Source organism: Helicoverpa armigera, chromosome 17 (genome assembly GCF_030705265.1).
Source record: "Helicoverpa armigera isolate CAAS_96S chromosome 17, ASM3070526v1, whole genome shotgun sequence".
In the NCBI taxonomy this organism is placed as follows: domain Eukaryota; kingdom Metazoa; phylum Arthropoda; class Insecta; order Lepidoptera; family Noctuidae; genus Helicoverpa; species Helicoverpa armigera.
In genome coordinates, this window is record NC_087136.1 from 4094748 (window position 1) to 4115334 (window position 20587).

General features: G+C 34.2%; 1 protein-coding gene across 2 annotated transcripts; it reads left to right on the top strand.

Annotated features, from left to right (window-relative positions):
* The first annotated feature begins 605 nt into the window (after nt 1-605).
* On the top strand, nt 606-15752 carry LOC126055701 (alpha-tocopherol transfer protein-like). Of its 2 annotated transcripts, none has more exons than XM_064038809.1 (7): nt 606-786; nt 7296-7398; nt 9253-9412; nt 12094-12343; nt 12708-12818; nt 13089-13225; nt 14252-15752. In XM_064038809.1, the coding sequence occupies exons 2-7, from the start codon at nt 7308-7310 to the stop codon at nt 14340-14342; spliced, it is 840 nt and encodes a 279-aa protein (XP_063894879.1). In that variant the 5' UTR covers nt 606-786; nt 7296-7307; the 3' UTR covers nt 14343-15752. The 2 variants fall into 2 exon arrangements, with proteins under 2 accessions (XP_063894879.1, XP_063894880.1); XM_064038810.1 differs by lacking the exon at nt 606-786 and adding an exon at nt 7066-7211.
* Nucleotides 15753-20587: the final 4835 nt, after the last annotated feature.

Genomic DNA, 20587 nt, shown 5'->3' on the forward strand with positions numbered 1-20587 from the left:
TAACAGTTTAAAAACAATGAAATCTTCCATATGGCAAATTATCTTTTATCACGAATACGAAATAAAATAAACAATCACCTATTACGGACTATAAATATCGCGTTAAGAATAGATCTTTGTGTCTTTACATCAGTTTAGAGCTTAGACAAAAGGTCTGTTGACCTGTGAGAGTTGGCAATTTGGCAGTGACTAATAGGAAAATATCAGTCAGTATTTTGGTGTTTTTTTTCTTTTTTTACCTTTTAAAAAAGATCGGGATCTTGATTATAACGTAGGAAATTCCAAACCTGATCATTTTATCTGAGGATTCGCAGGAATAAATGTCGACTGTCTTACTTCAGTAAACCCCGCTGAAAATACCATAGATCATGTCATGTATTTTTAGCCAGACATTGACCGGTAAGTGTGGATTTAGAAAAGTTATATTGGGACGGATAAGAATATGCAACGGTTTCTTCAGATTATCCGCTTCGTATTGTCCCTAATATCAGACCGAGTCTTATACCTAGTTGGTACAATTATTAGCATTACCTACACATGTTCCAATTGACAGACGTGGGAGATGACCTGTGTCAGGTGCATTATGCTCTTGCGCAGGCCGTGTAGTGATCGTTCGTTTTGCGTTCGCGTATCAACTTTGTTCGTGGTTATACCGTTTCTAAAGGCCGATACTTCTCCAGTGTACGAGCGTGCGCGCTCCTATCGTGACGTGTTTCATTAACTGCTGCTACTATTATTGTACGGTGACAAACGATTAATCCTTGAGAATTGACAGCCGGATCAAAAGTAAGTTGTATTTGTTGATTGCTTTCAAGTGTCGCGTGGATTGGTGAACTGGAAAGTTTTGGAAATTCTGTTCAGTTATTTTGTCTTTATCTGTGCATTGTGTTATGGCTTTTTTTAAAGCGATGATCTATGTAGTTAGTTAATGAAATGTATTTTGCTGCACGTAGGAATTAATGGAATTATTAGGCCTTACCTACCTAATATCAATCATGTTCACTGTTTAAATATCATGTTCACTATTATGTTAGCATTCCTTCTCTGTATGACAGACCCTGCATTATGACAATATAATGTTGATCATACTTGTATTGTTTTAGTTGTGGTGTACTATTTACTTACTTACGTATTCTATTTCTATGGTAACTGCCGATCTGTTTGGATTGGCTTGATTCTTTTGCTGGAGTAAGTCCGAGTAAGATTAACTTTTGCTTCCCAATAAACGTTGGGAAAAGGCTCGGGAAATGATGAAACGTTAAGACTTAATTACTTGCTAAAATCTAACAGGCCTACAACCTAAATATTATGCTAAACCCACCAAATTATAAAAGTTTGCTGTAAGTAAATAGGTATCCGCTGATTAACTCTTTTGTGGGTCGTATTTTTATATAAAAAACTCAGATTTGAGATTAGTCGGCCGAGGCGGATGCTGCGTTGTCTGATTAAAATAAATTTGCATTAGTAACTCCGTAGGTACAACAAAATAGATAATACATAATGTAAAATATGGGTAGCAAATCAATAATAAAGACAGCTTTTTAATAACTAGCTTTTGCCAGCGGTTTCACCCGATTTCTGGGGACACTATGGATAAAAGTAGCCTATGCCTGCGATTCTGATGAATAAGCTACCTTCCTATACCTATGTATTTTTGCCAAATTTCATCAAAATCGCCTCCATTCATGTATAACATTGGTAGGATTGTATGATTAATTGCAATGTCCCGATGTTTAATGCATTCGTGATGGCTCTTGACCTACAGTGCATACCTATATAGCATCTTCGATCCGTACTTTTTTTGTTTTTACCTACTAGGTTCTTGGTTTGGTGCTGATAATGGTCAATAGCTCAATAAATTACACCAATGATTTCAAGTTCCAGAGATTCGAACAAACGATACCTCTTCAGCTACTGACGTAGTACCTAGTATAAGAATCTATGGATGTCTTAAACATCCGTACTTAAGACAATAATAACTAAGGAAGTGCCAAAGTAAATTATCTTCACTTGAAGAAAAAAGATTTTCAGGTTCTTTTTTTGCAATTAAGTACCACATAAAGTATTATTTACAAAACAGTATAGTCACGTCCGTAATGTCTTGATACCTGTAATAAACCGTTCATAATTTGAGATGAAGGTCGGTTTATGCAGTGTCTTTATTTAACAACTGGGTTACTTGCAACTTTAAGTTTTCTTGGTTATTAGAGGAAAATGTAGGAAAAACGCTATTACTTAACTAAGGTATATTTTCACTTGAGAACGCGATTTTCAAGTGCAGGTAAAGTTAAGAAGAAAGGGCATTTTTAGTAGGTATGTTTTGCTAAGCCGGCTAAGTTCACTTGATGAAATACCTATAAGTCAACTTGGGTTCAGTGATCTAATCTTTTTGTCAGAGTGATCGAAACTGATTTAGGTATAATCAGTCATCTTTGCATTAATTTATTAATGCTACACATTCCTGAAAAAGAATTGAGTTTAGGTTTAAATTATTAAAACCTACGTAGATAAGGTATAAATTATTGTTATAGGTATATACAACAGTGTAGTAGGTACACTGTTAGGTATAGGAAAATTTAAACAAAAATGTTATTAATATTATAACTTATCTATTCTAATCGCCACTTAACTCATCGAAGTGTGAATAAGCTTAGTAGACACCTGTTCATAAACTACCTATCGCCCATATGAATAGGTTCGTATTCGTACCTATAAAGGTACCTATTTTTAATTAATTAAGTGATTTACGATAACTGCGGTTATGTTTATCAGTATCGTTATTTTTACTTAGGTAGGTACCTATAGGTACTATTTATTGACATACCTATTGAATTAATTGGATAGCTAAAATTCCTTTATGTCCTTTACCGTTACATTTTATTTTTTACGTCTTAAATTAGATAGACCACCTAGAACACCCATAACTGTAAATTACTTACACATACCTCTTACTTCATCTTGGTACAGAAATGTGGACTAAACAGTTTTCACGTAACAATCAGGAACTATTTGCATATTATTACTTAAAGAAAGAATAGGTCATCCATCTTAATGTCTTATTCTAACACAAAACTCTCATAGAACATTAGAGCATCATTTTATCAGCCAGCATCATAGCCGGATTTTAGCCTTGATAATCGATTATTCTCGCATTATCATATTCAGACACCAGACCCTCTTATATTACATTATAAATATGCCAGTTAATAACAGCTCACGTGTATTTGGATAAGCCGTTAAACAAGAAAATTGCCCACATAAATGCATAGTTGATACCGTCCAACATTATTCTTTTATTGCTGTGAAAATTGTATGTTTATAACACCTAATGACACAACGAATGATTGTTTTATAAACATTGTAACTGGTTGCAGTAATTTGATGGCGTAGCGGACCTTTCGGAAAGTTTTCCTATATTATTGATTTTGTCCACTTGTTTTCAATTTGTAGCCCAACATGGGCCATCGTTTGTCGTGTGCGACATTAACTTACCTACATAATTACAAGAATAAATAATTGTAAACAATGTACCTTTGTTTGATGATTGGAAAACTTTCAGTTCCAAATTTTCCTGCTGTATTTAATGGGTTTTCTGTTGTTATAGTTATACCTAATTCTGTTTTTAGTTCTTCTACTTTCAGTCCGTTCGTCCACGACCACAATCTTCTAATGCCCTTTCTAGTTTTTATGGGCGGGCATTTTAAAACTCGCCAAGAAATCCGCTGTGAGCCAATAATAGGATCCAAATTCAAATGTAACCAAATATATTTGTAATTCGTAAAAGTTCTAATCATATAAAAGGTCAACAATAACAGGAGATCCTAAACAACAAACATCCAACGACGTAGGAGAGAATGTCATTTCGCAGCAGCCCATATGTGGGTACCTATATATTAGACATATACATAGGTATAGGAACACATAGACTATGGAGCAATGTCAGATAGTCAAATACGAGCAACATAACAGGCCATTTCCTTCGGTCGAGTTCAAAACACGGAACTAAATGACGCAGGCCACTTTAGCAACGAGTATGTAGATACGGCTGATATCATCTCGTGGATTTGTTGGTTCTTTTTTTGTCATTTTGTACGAAAATGATACGTTTAGAATGGTACAACAATTATTTAAAGTCGTTGTCACTGATAGGTGGCATGGTATATGGTGGCATATGGTATGGCCCTCTGAAAAGACACTTGTTTTCGCTAACTTATTCTTAGTGCAATGTTTTTATGGGATATCACCTCTACAAAAGTAAAATCAGTTAGGGCCTACTTAACTGATTGATTTATCTTAACTTTAACCAACTAAAACATAGTACATCTTCTTCTCTTCTTTCTTCTTCTTCTTATAAATAAAAATGAATTGCTGTTCGTTAGTCTGACTAAAACTCGAGAATGGCTGGACCGATTTAGCTTATTTTGGTTTTAAAATGTTTTTAGAGGTTCAGGGAAGGTTTAAACGACGAAGTTCGCGGGATCAGCCAGTACTTAATACAAACCTTCTGAATAATATTCAGGAAGTAATTTAATTATTACCAAATAGTTAAACCATTAACCCGGTACTTAACTGGTCGATCAGATAATCACATTTACTTTACAGCGGTTGCTATTCATAAATTAATTCCATTACGACTGCATAACTGTTCAGGTTATTTAACCGAAATCGTTCGATTCTGTTTTGCACTTTATTTAAACTTTTGTCAGTCTCTGTCATGTGAGAAAATAACAAGAGAGACTTTAAGAAACCTAACAAGTAGAATCTAGTAACCTGCAAAAAATATGATCGTATTTTTATCAGTCAAATAACTGTGTCGAAACACCCAGTGGGTAAGCAGATAAGATATTGCGTAATCAGATATATTTGTGCCAAACCTAAATCATACTCCTGTCAGGTACAAGGTTAAGACTGGTAGCAGCAAAAACAGTGTAAGTGTAAGACTACCTAAATGTCACTTTGAATGTTAAGCCGAACTTTCTTACTCCATCCTGAGTTAGTCCCTACTAGATGCTGTCTGTTCTAATCTAGACACACGGCAGTGTGTCCGCCAAGTTCGAGCAAAAAAGGCGACACACCGGCCGTGGGTTATATTACACGAACCATTTCGGGCCAAATTCGACCCCCCTGTAACTCAAAATCTATTTTATTTACGCATATCAAATTTCTAGTATCTGTTGAGACCCCCTCACTTATCTAAAATACAAAATTTCATTAATATACCTATTGTAGGTCTTGAGATATTGACGTCAGAAAATCGCTATTTTTACTATACACTCACTGACTGATTCACTGACTCACTCATCAAAAACCTAGACCACTTCCAATGGTCGTATTGACTTGAAATTTGGCATGGAGGTAGGTCTTTATGTCAAGGTAAAGGAAAAAATCTGAAAATGGCCAAGTGTGAGTCGGTTTCAAAATAATGAAGGTGTTTTATACCCGGTGTAAATTTATACCCCTAAGGAACTTAAACGAACTAAATTTATCTATATTTATATAATATATCTTCGAATGGTACAAAGGTTTGCATTTAGTCAAAGTAAAGTAAAAATCTGAAAACGGCCAAGTGTGAATCACTTTCGAAAATAACGAATGTGTAACTTTGATCCACAAACATAATATATGATAACATGTCATGTCAGTCAGTTGGTAAATCTAGTCATAGTTAATCTAGTTCATTTCTTTGTAAGAAACATAGTGCATATTAAAAATCTAAAAGATAGTATAAATGAGACATTTCTTTAACTAACTTCATCATAAGAAAAAATAAAATAAACAACCTTACAAAAATAAATGAAATCCCACCCAAAACAAAATGTGAAAGACTGCCAAGTTCGATAATATGGGAATGCTTCGCCTATAAAAGAAGTGAGATCTGAATAAGTACCAAGTTCCATACACATACCTCAGTTAAAAATAGTTACTTTTTAATGATGATTACTTGGCAAGTTTTAATAGAAAATTAAATACTTGATTCATTGCGTTTAGTAGGTTTATAACAAGGTGTATGAAAACTTGCCAAGTAACATCATTAAAAAGTAACTATTTTTAACTGAGGTATGTGTATGGAACTTGGTACTTATTCAGATCTCACTTCTTTTATAGGCGAAGCATTCCCATATTATCGAACTTGGCAGTCTTTCACATTTTTGTTTTGGGTTTCCATTCACATCAATAGGTCATATGGCACGTGGATTAGACGAACAATCAAAATAATTAAAAATTCCTTGTAAAAATGATATTGCTAAAATAGTTGCTAAAATTAAAGTTTTTTAATTGCCTAGCCAGGTGGTGACATCAATTTATCATTATCAATCACGTTTTTTTGTGTATGACAAATACTAAATACTGATAAGTATCTATTTAATCTACTAAATTCTGTGGAATTAATTCTTAGCGATCGTTACTTATTAAGTAATTATAGATAATCTATTGAATATAAAATGCAGAACAGTTATTAGCCATTGCATCAGGCTAATTAAACAAATGGACGCATTAAATTAATCGTGCCTATAAATAATGAAGTAGGTAAGTAACATGAAGTACTTAAGTTACTTTTATTGTCATATCACAGTTTTATGAAGATTTTGTACTGTGAATATGATGCCCTCGTGCCCCGAGATATAGACATTGACCCTTATTAGTTTGTCAGTACAATGACTGTTCCAATTTAGCTGAGCTGTACCATCCTGTAGTAAACCAGTACTAACCAATATTTCATTTGGTTCGCAATAAGTAACCAACTTTTTGGAATTCTCGTGGAAAAATTCTAAGGTAGTTTTGTAATGGCGGTTTTGTGTCATAACGTTTTAAGGTCTTGATATTTATCCTCATTCGCTATCATAATCATATTCAAGGACTCACTAATAGGCAAACCACTACGATAGAGTACGGGGAAAAACTGTATTAAAAACTGTGTAGTTGTACCTAAACAATGTAGGCACTTGTTCTTCTTACTGTATTTCATATCAGTCGTAAACGTGAGTCCACAGCACCGTATCATATCTTTACATATCTATAATACGAAGCACGTGAAAGAATGGAGCGATAGTACTACAGTGGGATGGGTTCTTATAAAGAATGACCGAATGCCTATGACGTCACTATTTCGTCACAATCTTTTGTGCCGACACGTCGTTGCGTTAGTAGAGCAGACTACAGACGACATCCAGTGATGGACAGACGCTAATGTCTTTACATTACTTAAACCAGTAATATAAAAATGGAATTTATTACTTAACTTAATGTAGTTCTAATAATAAAACGTTACAAATAAAATCTTCACTTAATTTCAGATAGACCTCAACATGGATAACAAGAATTCACAAGACGTACAAAAGAAAGTGGAGCAACTAAGGGATTGGATAAACCAACAGCCACATTTGCCCAAGGATTTAGGTGAGCATAAATCTTCAATAAGTTCAAGGCGAACCTCGGAGGGGTGCTAAATACTGGTGGGAATACCGATCGGAGAATGTCTGACTGTCGCTATGCAATATACGTTGTAATTCCGACCGGTATTTCGCAGCTTCTACTCGTATCTAAGTCTAAGACAGATATTACAAAAACGGTTAACGACCGCTCCGAGTGGATTCAACATTTTTGTTAGCCTGAACCTATATTGTTATCGTGAGAACTTAAACACCGAGGATCTCCTACTTTTTTGTTAGATTGTTAATCTAATCTTAATTAGGATTTACTTATTTTGTATAAGATAACTTTATATCCTTAAACTTTAACATCATAACATTTTGCCTCCAATTTAGACAACTTCAACAAGTTGTTGACATTGAAAATCTTATACTGCCTACACCAGATGCCAATAAAATTTTGTGTATGTAGATAAGATAGGATTTAGAATTAAATGGTAGTGATTCATTCCATCAGACGAACAACGTCTATCGAATGGGAATATTTCAAACCGGTTATCTGATATTCGGGTTTTTGACTTGTTTCAACGTCGGGACTGCTGACGGGTTATCAAGTTCTCGAGGCAAAGAAAATGAACGAAATAATACTGTGTCCATAACATGATTTCAAGTCTCAGTTATTGATTCGTCCGTTTCGCACAAAGAATAATTGCCACCCGATAGGCCATTCAGCGAAGCATCGTCGAGCGCACAATGAATGGGAATCTGTTGTTACATGCCTACATAAAACTGGTACACCAACTCTTCCACAGTCAATATTTGTATTCGACTTTCAACCCAATTACTTTGGCTATAAGGATCAAAATTCTGGATTTTGAATTCTTCTTTGATTGTTTTCAAGTGAACATGCTTTACTTGTCTATATGTTTATCGGATATTCCTGATTGTGAGACTATCTTTGTTTTGCTGTCTCAAAATATAAGGTTGGTACTTCAATTTTGCAGTTAGTTGAGGCATTCATTACAGGTTAGATTATTACCAAGCGTTTACTTAGTTCATGTTTATCTTCAACAGCACTTCAGCATAATCACGTCATGATTTGATAAATAGAGGATCTAGTGATACAAGCATGTGTACTTGCAAATGATTCAAAATGTTCTTCAATGACATTTAAAACGATAGATTGTCTATATGTTTAATCAATTTGCGATGCCGTTTCATTAAAATACTTCTCATCAACAATGGATTAAGCTTAACAAAAAGCGTATTTAATATATTTCCTGTTCAGTTCCATGGGTGGTTAAATACAAACAAGTTTTGTAAAAATAACATGGTCGTAAAACATTGCAACTCGTTTTACACGGCCGTGAGTAGGTACCGAATAAAAACGAATTCGACATTTGTTATTCCTAGAGGCTTTTTCCTGACGGTAAATATTATTGAGCACTGCGTTTGTACTCTTGTTTGTATTTATGTAGGTTGTTTAGGCAATTCAAGCTAGCCGGAAATTCGATTCGATATTTTGCGAGCAGTCAAGCCTTGAGGAACTTGTTATCATTCTAAAGTCTAGAAGTCAAGTTAAGCGAAACCGAGGTTGACATTTCTGGTTTTATACCATATACACATTGCGTATGATCTTCCTGTGGTTGTGTATTACTACACTGTACAATTTTCAGGCATAACACCTGGTAACACTATTGTTAGCAGGGGCGTTGTTCACGGCTTGCCAATTATTAAAATTCCTAAATAAGCTCAAGTATCCTCCACCCTTATCATCCACCAGACTTTCTTCCCTTTTGTTTTTCATTTTTAAGAAATTTTCGTACCACTCACAATCAACCTTTCTGCGCAAAATGGTAATGGTATAATTTTATCTTTTCAGAGGACAGGATCTTAGTAAGGTTTCTTCACAGCTGCTACTATGACGTGGAGAAGACGAAGCAAACCATTGAGCTGTTCTTCAAGATCAGAGACAATTCACCAGAGCTCGTCAACTACAGGGATCCACTGTCACCTGCCATGCAAAAGGTTTTAAAAATCGTGTGAGTATCAATTACTTGGAGCGGGATCATTGAAATTAGCTGGTGTCCTATGTATCCCTCCAATGAGATTGAAACTGAATGCTCATCTATCCTAATACATGTCATACAGATAACCTTATATCAGTTATTTGCAAATTCTATGTAGATATAAGGGAGCAAGCTTATTATTTGCCAGTTTATTATTAACCGGAAGCAAGTCTAGACTGTGGGCGATAACAAGTTCCCCATAGAAAAACCATTTCTAACGCCATTGCGATGGCACGATCATAAGGCTCGGTAATTTCCAGAATAGAAACCGGTGCTCAAAAAAAAAAACATAGGCTTCTTCAATCAGCTATAGTAATTCAACTGTTGAATTTTGGCTTCCCCATTTTTTTACATTGATGATATTATAATGAAATGACTCTAGAAATCTGTCCTCATCTCCTCTGAATTCATAACCGTATCAAAAGTTAGTTTTTCTATTATAGCAACATTTTGCAGCAGATCGTGACTAGTGCACCGATCTAGGGCAACATCATGGCTGTTACTAATTCGTTTAATCTCAGTTACAAATCGCAAAACCAACTAACACGGTTGAATTAAAAACTGGGTTACATTCATTGCAGTTGCAGTGTCTGTTTTATAGTTGGTATTATCTGCAGCCTACTAATACTAGTAGCTTTAAGTGAGCACTTACTTACCTTCAGTTTGGTCACGAATTATGTTAATCGTATGTCATGAAAAGACTAAGAAGAATGTTGTATGTAGAGGTAGTATCATATATTTGTTTTACTGGATCTTTATCTGAACGATCACATCGTGCCCCTTAATCAGACTGGTTGGTTAGACTTGGGTACCTACATTTAACAGTCAAATTGTCGAGGATCTAAAATGTCAGCCAGCTAAAATCAAAAAGACTCTCTCTGAGGCAAGGAATGATCTTGATGAAAAATAGTCATCTATTTAGAATATCTAGATATATAGATAGACGATATAGTATGTAGATACTTGCTTGACTGTTTTGGATATATCATCATCATCATCATCTCAGCCATAGGACGTCCACTGCTGAACATAGGCCTCCCCTTAGATCTCCACAGATACCTGTTGGAGGCGACCTGCATCCAGCGTCTTCCGGCGACCTTTATAAGGTCGTCTGGATATATACTAAAAGTTTATAAACTTTTGTTACCAACCTTGATCGATCAAGCCAGTTACTGATTAATGACCTGCCACGACCTCTTGACCAACTGCCAAGTAAAGTAACCTGTTCTTATTTATTACTAGTTGGCACCTGGCAATGAATAGTCCCTTAAACTTAAGAGAAAAATATATTATGTACCTGTGTTACCTTCCAAGTTAAACTGAATGAATCATAAGACTATTTAATTGTCAAAGCAATCAGCATTAATTATATTATTACAACAGGTCACGCTTGGCTGCACTGTCCTCAGTTTGACAAGTTTTATAACGATTTTCCCTAGGAACTGTATGAACCAGATTACCTTATTAATAATGAAATTTTTATGTAGGTAACCTACATAATAAATGAGAAAATAATTTGGTCTGTTACTTTGATTCATGATATCTAATTATTTCGTAATTCTTCGTCGCTGAATGATTTAAACCGAATTTTTGTTATGGAGCTATCACTTGTAACTATAGCAGATAGAAGAATACAACATAGGATAGATAATTAAGATTTTTTATCATTTGATTTTCATCATTAAACGATACGCATAGATAGGCAAACTAAAGGCACATTCAAAGATGCACCACAATCAATCAATCCTCATTGCTTGGATACTTAGAACACCATACCTACCTAAATGTGCGTTATCCTAAATCATTTATATTTCCTGGCGCCTAAAAGTATGGGCAGGCAGACGCTACCCATGGCGCCAACGATACCGTCCCTTGCCATACTACTTAGCATTTATTATTTAACAGCAATTAACAAACATTGATTTTCGGACAGAATTTCATAGTAATGGAAAATTTTGTGTTTCATAGAAGCATTACTTTTACCAATTCGATATAGCGAATGCTACCACATCAAACATAATTTCAATAGCTACTTCTTTTTACACTTCCTTCGTCTTAAAATTTAAAGAAATAAAATGGAATCTAATTTGCCAGCATACCTATTATCAAAAAAGCATACGTTAGTTTTCAGTCATCGTATAAAGATAAAGCTTTATTTTGAATCCTGATACGTTCACTCCCTATAGTCCAGAATTCTAGATCGCCAAAAGATGCCGATGACCTATCAATAAACAAGTGACGTCAAGACGTAAATTCTATTTGTTGAAGCCGAGAGCAATAGCCTTTACAAAACTACTTATATGAGAACGTGATTTGAACAATGGAGAACAAATAAAAATTATTTTGCCGTCAAAACGTGTTTTCGTCAAAAGGGGCAGGAAAACAGGCTTGGCTTGACTTAATTAGGTTCTTTTAATGACTAATAAATAAAGTTAGTGATCACACCGAATGCGATTGGATGAAAAAGTAACTAGGAATTAAGGGTTCAATTCATCTTAATCAGCTCTATTAGCTCTAAACAATACAATATATTGATATCTATCACTATCGATCCTAATTTTAGATCCACTTCAATTATTTCTGCAAACCAAACAGCAAAACTTAAAAATGACACCCAAACTCGCCATACTCACAAAAACCGCAATTATTTGCAGAAAATTAGCACAATACCAGATCTCAGGCAACCGGAACATCTGGTTCTGGCAACTGAACGACCCTGGTCTAGAGCAGTATGACTACCTTCAGGACGCTCGAATGTTCTTCATGACCTGTGACGCCTGGATGTTGGCGAATGATGTGTTAGCTGATGCTGACATTGTGGTGATGGATGCTAAGGATATCACGCTCAAGTTTATTACGAAGTTCAATGTTTCTGTGGCGAGGAAGCTCTCTAAATATCAGGAGGTAGGTGGCTGCTTTTTCTTATGTTCAACCAACTTCCCAAAAAGGAGAAGGTTTTTACATCTGTTTTTTTTTTTTGGTGGCAAGCCTTTGTGTCAGTGTGTTCTTTTTATCCTTATTGAATAAAGTATTAATTTATTTGAGCGTATTGGATAGGTTGAAATCTAGGGAAGAATATGCAAACCCTCTGCATGCTCAGAGCTATTTATTCAGAGTTAAAGTAAAACCCTTTCGGGAATCAGGTCCTTCGTTTATCGCCCCCTTGAAGTCTCTGTTATTGATCAAAAAAATATTTGACTTTAGATTCATTTCAAACAATCAAAAAGCTTGACAATTCTTAAGCTAAAGGTAAAATTCTAATTTATAGGATGCCATGCCGATCCGACTAAAGGAGGTTCACGTCATCAATGCACCGCCTTTCGTGGACAAACTCTTTGGCCTCATGAAACCGTTCCTCAAGCAAGAGATCACCGATATGGTGCGTATTATGTAAATACTTTCCAGACCTCTGAATCATGGCTACCTCTAGTCCTGTGCAATTCTGTTGTATCCTTACCCAAATCAAAGAGTTTGTTTGTATCCAAAATACTTAAATACTTCGGAAGTCCTCACCTTTTGAAATCCCTGTTGGGTAGCTCCACTATCCACAAGTGACATAGGCTATATTTTACCCGGATACAGGAATTAATTTCCAAGGGGCAGTCATCAAAAGCAGTAGGTAAATTGAATTGTAATGTTTTTTCTCCAGATTCACTTCCACGTGCCGAAATCAGAGACTCTGTACAACTACATCAACAAAGAGGATTTGCCGCAAGACTACGGTGGCTCCCAAGCCACTATGGATGAAATGAACAAACGGGTCATAGATATCGTTATGGAACAAAGGTACGTCTTTGCTATTACATATGAAGAAAATATATGTAAAGAAAAGGATAGTTTCTTTAGAGAGAAAGCTAAAACCGCTACTGTTTATGAAATAAACCCTAAGACATAGGGTACAGGATACTTACATAGGGTATGACATAGGGTTTTTACCTATTTTAGGTAAAAAGTCACACTCAACCTCAAAAACGTTTATTTCAAATTAGGCTGATAAATCAACACTTTTCGAACGTCAAAACAAAAGACAGCCCCCAAAACGCCCGCCCTTCACTACATCCTATGTGTTTTTGCTGGGAAGAAGAAGTGGCGCAACAAACTCCCCAGCAACACATGTCATTAAGTCTATTATACATAGGTATACTTTTGGTCTACTTACTTGCTTTGTATTACTGTCTGACTATAAAACAAAGTAAGTCGATCAAAACCTGTTTTATGCTTACCTGGTAATTTATCTGAGTAATTCATATCAATTTTCTCTTCTTTGTAGTTCCTCAACATCCGTGTTGGTCTAATTAAGCTAATTTTATGTTGATCTTTGACTTGTCATACAAACTTTGTAAAAAAGACTAGGAAATTAAATAAATTGTATCAAATAGAGACAGATTATTAGATTACATTGTACCTAGGTGCTGGCTGTCATTTGCCATTTTCAGTCGTTACGAAGTGAAATACCAAAATTCTGAAAACTACTCTGACAAGGGTCATCAGGTTGTGCGGGAAGCTGGGTTGATTTCAAATAGGCAGTTGCTCCATGTACAAAACATATACCTAGGTAAATAGATATATATTTTTTTACATGCGTCCGGTGAGAGTGGAAGCCGAACCCAACATTGTTGGGACATAAATGCAAATGATGATGATGAGATAGTTAAAGATGATACAATGAAGGGTCTAGGTTGATTGTTCTTTAACGTCTAATTGTTTAATTAGATTTCATTTAACCGGATTATCTATGTAATTTAGTTTTGTAGGATAAATAAGTTTTTAGAAGTCTGTAGTCTCATGTGAGTTCTTATTCCTTTTTTTCAGGCCAGTATTTTTGGACGAAAACTTCTGGAAAACAGAAAAGAAGGGAAAGAAACCCAAAGAAGCCACCTTCAGGTCTCTTGACATAGACTAAATGTACAGACATGACAATATTATAATGTTCAAAACTAGACATGCATTGTATGTGATAAGATTTTAATTTTTAAACTATTTTGGTGATATTTTCTGGCGTTGCCAACGTTCACTAATTTCGATTATGTACCTATGCAATATTTTTTTTCTTGTTCCATGTTTTTATATGACCAGCAATGGTGGTACAAAATATCTACCCCAACCACCTGAAAGAAACTTCACCATAGGTATTTTAAAAGGTGTAATTAGCGATCCATCAATCTACCTACTGGGAATTACAATTACCGATCCATCCTTTGTTTTGGTATTGGAGATAGAATAATAAGCTTCATATTTTTGTTTTTCAATCTATAATTAAAAATCCGCAGTTAGTAAGCGTTGGCATAAGCTAGTGATAGTTTCATGTTTTTAAGATAAGTTTTGTATATTTTTGTTGAACAATATAAGGTTTTGTACGACGGGTACAGTTAGCGTCAAAATAAAGTGACCACTTTTATTTTGTGCTGATTTAGGGTAAAAAAAATTAAGATTTTTTTTTGCACAATATTTTTTTTTATGTAAGTATATATAAAGCTGGCTGTGTTATTTCCGTGCCTTATTGTCGTTTTTTTTTGTGTAATGTGAGCAGCTGGACAATATAATCTGTTGAGAATTGGTCATTCTAGGTACGCCATTTATTTCCTTACGGATGGTAAGTTTGATTCATGTTTTGCTTTTGTCCATAAACATATTATAAGGCAAAATAAATGTATTTTTTTGGAAATTGGGCATTTTGTTTCAATGGTTTAATGTTATATACAATTAACAGACTGCCTCGCAAATCGCCAGAATCTTGCAAATTAATTATTGAATAAAACGTGGGTGTTTTTACTTTATATTCTTGTAAGATTGTTAATAAGGTTGGTTGGAAAAATAGCCAGAATCAACATGACTTATATAATATTGTAGATTATTGTATTCGGTGTCAAATAAATAAGCGTATTTTGTAGTGTTTACCAATCAAATTACGTTTGATATGATAATGTAATATTACATACCTGTAGGTGAGGTCTTAGCATGGAAAGGAAATATACGCTGCTTTGCGTATATTCAAAGTTCGTGTGGAATTGAAAACAATTTTATTTTTAATACAGGGCCAGTCCATGTGTACCTATTTCTAAAAGATCAAAGAATTACAAGAGATTTTTATCAAAGGTTCATGTCATTATACATTAATTTTAGTAAAATATAAAGATACTAATTACTTAGTAGGTGTTATGTATTAGTAATATTTTTATAAAGAGTTGATGTTCAAACTTGTTGAGAATTGATTTCTTATGAATATTATAATGTTAAAACTATGTTAAAAACATTCCATATGTGAAGTGGGTGAAGGAATATTTTGTACAAATAAATATTTTTGTTTATAAAATTCGTTATTATTTCTTTTATAAGTACAGTAGACTGCACATCAGTGGTAACTGTCATGCACCTTAACTCATTAGTAATAAGTACGATTTTCCTATAAAACTGTTACCACTGACCGAAGTTGACTGTACCTACTCAATTACTCAAATCATTTTTTTATTTGATTGAAAATCCTTGAATTCGAAACAGAGCAATAAGAAGGGCAGACCAAGCAATAGATTTTTTCTTTATTTTTATTACTTCTTGGGTTCTGAACCCTAATAAAAAGAAGCAAAAATCATGCTCTTAACGTGTCTGTTAATAATATAATATGTTACTCCACTAAAACAATCGCTGTTTATTTTTTGTAATTAATGGAATATCAATAAAAAGTAAACAATAGGTGAAGCTTTTAGCTTGCCACATAATATCTGTGATACCTTTTAGCAAAAAGGTCAAAACATAGATTTATGCTTGATTTAAAACTAAATAAATGCTTATAAAAATGTGATTTAGATGAGATGACATTGAAATTAATACTCTTGCATGTTGTGTTTGATTCTAACCGCATCTAAATACAGGGCACTTGATGCAACTGACAAAAACAAATTATTTTTTAATATTTGTTCGATAACTTCAAAGCTGATTAGCTAATTTCAAAGCAATTCACGATTCATAAACATTATTAAAACTAATTGAAATTCATAATGAACGTTGTATGACGTAGTTATATTTATTGTTATTACCTATAGCTACTGTTTTATCAGCATTTGAATAGTGTGAACAATATCTAGGTACCTCGATGGTACTTACTCGATGAACTACGGGATTCTTCGAAAGAGTTACTGCGGTTCTGTTAAAAAAATAAGGAACTAATGTTGGTTTTAGTTAGTAAAAGTCTGACACACTTTCCCGCACATATTTTCAACCATTAATTAAAGAAAGAAGAATGTATATGTTCTTGTGCCTGCGTCATTTTTTTATCGATTTGAACAGTGAGATAAATTAATAAAATACATTTAAACAAAGTAAACATTTTAGCTAATAAATACAATATTGAGTAAGGATTATTAAGGACATAAGGTTATTAACATTGGGTTTGCAAGAGCTTTATTATTTTTGCATTCAAAACTGGATGTTAACTTTGTAACTAATGGATCCTTATACAGGTAAATAAGTACATATTTAAGTTATACCAGGTAAGATTAATAATTGGGTACACAATAATTGCAGGATCTTGTGTATGTACTTACTATGTAATCTAAATGGTAGATAGAAATAATCAGCATTCGTTAAAAAAACTGGCTAAGTAACAGGCGCGTGGATCAATTAAGGTAACCACAACAAAGTAAACCCTCAGGGTGCTTACATAAAGAAACAGGTTTCCGGTACAGACAAACCTGTACGGGTAGGTACCGATCAGTGCAGGTATAATATTTCAATACAATCCTATACACTCCCTTATAAAGAAACAGGTAAGTTGAAACAGGTAAGCAACCTGTTTCTTTATAAGTTACACACTTCTGCGCAGATGTAGGTCAGAGCTCAAGATTCGTGCCGATAACTATATAAAAACCTCCTAGTGCTCGGCTGCATCCGATTTGGCTGAAATCTGAACCCAACATAAGAAAAAGGCTAGACAGATGTTAACGATAAAAAATACCTACTAAATATACAGGTAGATACATCTAAAATTCACACTTATTTATTTTCTATGCCGACTGTACTTTTTATAGCATGCAAGTTCAGGCATATAGGTAAGTAAGTAGTAATATGTGGATTTAGCTCAATGTTATGTTGCATTAGGAATGCAGGAACCCAAATTAACATAACCACCCGTTTTTCAAAATTGGCTGCTTGTTAGCATCCCGGGCAGAAGTCTTCAAATTGAGATTGTGACGTCACATGCCATACCACCCAGGAGAATCAGCGCACTGTTGAAACAAAATAAGTAAGTAACAAAACAATAAGCACTTAGAATACCTTCACAAGGATGGGAACATACTAAAAGTATTATGATGTATTATATAATGCGTTCTTTGACCGAATACAGAAAGAAAAAACATTTGCGTCATTCAGTTAGTTATCTAGGCACAAAAACTCTTAGAAGTAGTGTATAATCACAGTATGTAGAAAGCTATAATAAATTGATTAAATAAACTCTTTTGCAAAAAAAACGGGCACCTATGCGAAATCTTAGTTTTAAGGACTTTACGTGTATTTCAAAGGGTTTTAATGATTGTAGTATGTTTCTAGCATCAAAAGTTAGAGCATGCGTGAGAGTGTATTCTAAATTTGAATTTTGTACAATTGCTAAGAAATTGGTTAAACCTTGTTTTGGACTAATTTCTGGCAGAAAGTTCGTCGGTGTTTTGAAAAGTTTTTGAAGTGATTTTCAGGAAAATGATAATGCAGTTTTAACTAATGATTGATGTACTTTTTTGTTACAGCAAAACATTTTTGAAAAACTATGCGTATTTGATAAAATTTTCACCTGCTCTAAATGGGCTATACTGATGAATGATGGCAATGTTAAGAGTTTCGGTATTTTAGTGTAAAGCGTTCTATTGTTTAGATATTGTACCCACGTGTTTTAAAATATGGCTTTTTCATAAATAAACACTATTTAGAAGAGTATCAGTACCTTTGGCTGCGACAAAACAAAATTAAAGTAAGCAGTGCCGATCACAACCCGTCTCCTATCGGACTTTGACATTTAAAAAATACCAAATTTTGTGATAAATGTTAAAATTAACCACATGAAAAATGATGAGGAGGGTTAAAGCTATCTAAAAAGTCAAATTATTGCCTCGTTGAAGCTCTCGATAACTCCATAGGTATCGGGTTACTAAACAACGATTTAGCTGAAAGGGAGTCAAGAATTCAAAATGATTGGCCAAACGTATGTTCCTTAAGAAATGAGCAGCTAGCCAATTATTGTTATGATTTAAGCAGGAAAGTGCTGCAGATGCCAGAAAATCTCGGTGTAGGCAAGTTTATTTAATAAAATATCCGTGGGATGAAAACACGCTATTTGAACGCTCAGACTCACAGATCTTCAGAGGTCTACGGAGTTTCCCAAGAGACGGGGTTGTTTAAAAATCAGTAATTACGAGACCTTAAGACCTCGTGCTCACAGTCTATGCGCTATTTCCTGTATTTTAAAGAATTTCAAGACTTTTAAAAATGTCAAATTCCTATAGGAGACGAGTTGTGATGGGCACTGCTTACTTTAAATTGGTTTTATCGCAGCCAACGGTACTGATACTTTTCTAAATAGTGTTTATTTATGAAAAAGCCATATTTTAAAACACGTGGGTACGATATCTAAACAATAGAACGCTTTACACTAAAATACCGAAACTCTTAACATTGCCATCAATCATCAGTATAGCCCATTTAGAGCAGGTGAAAATTTTATCAAATACGCATAGTTTTTCAAAAATGTTTTGCTGTAACAAAAAAGTACATTAATCATTAATTAAAACTGCATTATTATTTTCCTGAAAATCACTTCAAAAACTTTTCAAAACACCGACGAACTTTCTGCCAGCAATTAGTCCAAAACAAGGTTCAACCAATTTCTTAGCAATTGTACAAAATTAAAATTTAGAATACACTCTCACGCATGCTTGGCTAACTCTTTTGACGCTAGAAACATACTACAATCATTAAAACCCTTTGAAATACACGTAAAGTCCTTAAAACTAAGATTTAGCGTAGGTGCCCGTTTTTTTTGCAAAAGAGTGTATATCCACGTAAAAATTAATGTAATGTCTAATAAAAATGTATTGCAATCTCGTAACCATAAATCAAGGGGGTGATAAAATTCCGGTAAAAACGGAATAACGGAAAACAATTTTTTGTCCTATTTTCTTTTACATATTTTCTTTTTCCAAATAATAGGAGAATATAAAAAAACTGAAGTAAATTATAAATTCTAGCTAAGATACTTATCTATTAACGAAGGGCCGTGAGAAAAGGATGTCTTGAATCATCAGCATCATCGTTTACCGATTACTTAAGTTCCGGATGTCCTCACTGGATAGAAAGTACGGTTAAAGCTTTCGTGATTCACGTAACTATGTAGGTAGAAGACTATAGTTTACATAACATGACATTCAAATTGACTATACATACCTAATGTTTACTGTCAGGACAGGTGGTTTATATGATAAGATATCCGATCCTCAAGATATATTTTTGGACATACCTAATATTTTTATTTTTTTACAGCAAAGCTTAATTATTTAATGAGAGTCATAATTTTGTGACTTATGTAGGTGGAAAATCTTGTTTGTTTTGTGTGTTTATTCATAACGCTTTCACGCACGGTTGAACTAATTGAGATAATATTTTGCATGAAAATAGGTGGCGATCAAGTGGTGGTGCGTTGGAAGTGGCGATGGACTTTTTTACCCAGGACGCTACCAAAGTTGATAACGAAATCTTGCAAACATAATTAGGAGTGGAAGTTGACATAATTAATCGAAATTGGCAAGGCGACAGTAGTATGGTAGGTGCAGAATAATATAGGTACCTGTACAGTCTAATAATAATTGCATATCGAAATAAATTCTAGTGCGCTTTAGCAATGCGGCGGCAATTTTCCTTTACGAGTGCAATATTTTTCAAAGCATTGATTTCAAGTAAAGGAAATTGGAGACTAATGTCCCGTGTAATCATTTGCTGTGTCTCAATAAGATATTATTTCTATATTTACTCTGGAATCAATTGCCACACGAACCTACGTTTTAGACTTAATTTTAAGGATAAGCTTACACAGAAATATCGATGGAAAGTTTAATAAAGTAATCCTGAGTACAAAGTTAAGTTCTTATATGAATAAATTATTTGCCT

What these genes read in the sequence shown, in the direction of transcription:
- LOC126055701 (XM_064038809.1), top strand. Translation starts at nt 7,308, where the DNA reads ATGGATAACAAGAATTCACAAGACGTACAAAAGAAAGTGGAGCAACTA. An exon ending in ACATTTGCCCAAGGATTTAG is followed by an intron (nt 7,399 to 9,252) that starts GTGAGCATAAAT and finishes TTATCTTTTCAG; the next exon opens with AGGACAGGATCTTAGTAAGG. An exon ending in CAAAAGGTTTTAAAAATCGT is followed by an intron (nt 9,413 to 12,093) that starts GTGAGTATCAAT and finishes AATTATTTGCAG; the next exon opens with AAAATTAGCACAATACCAGA.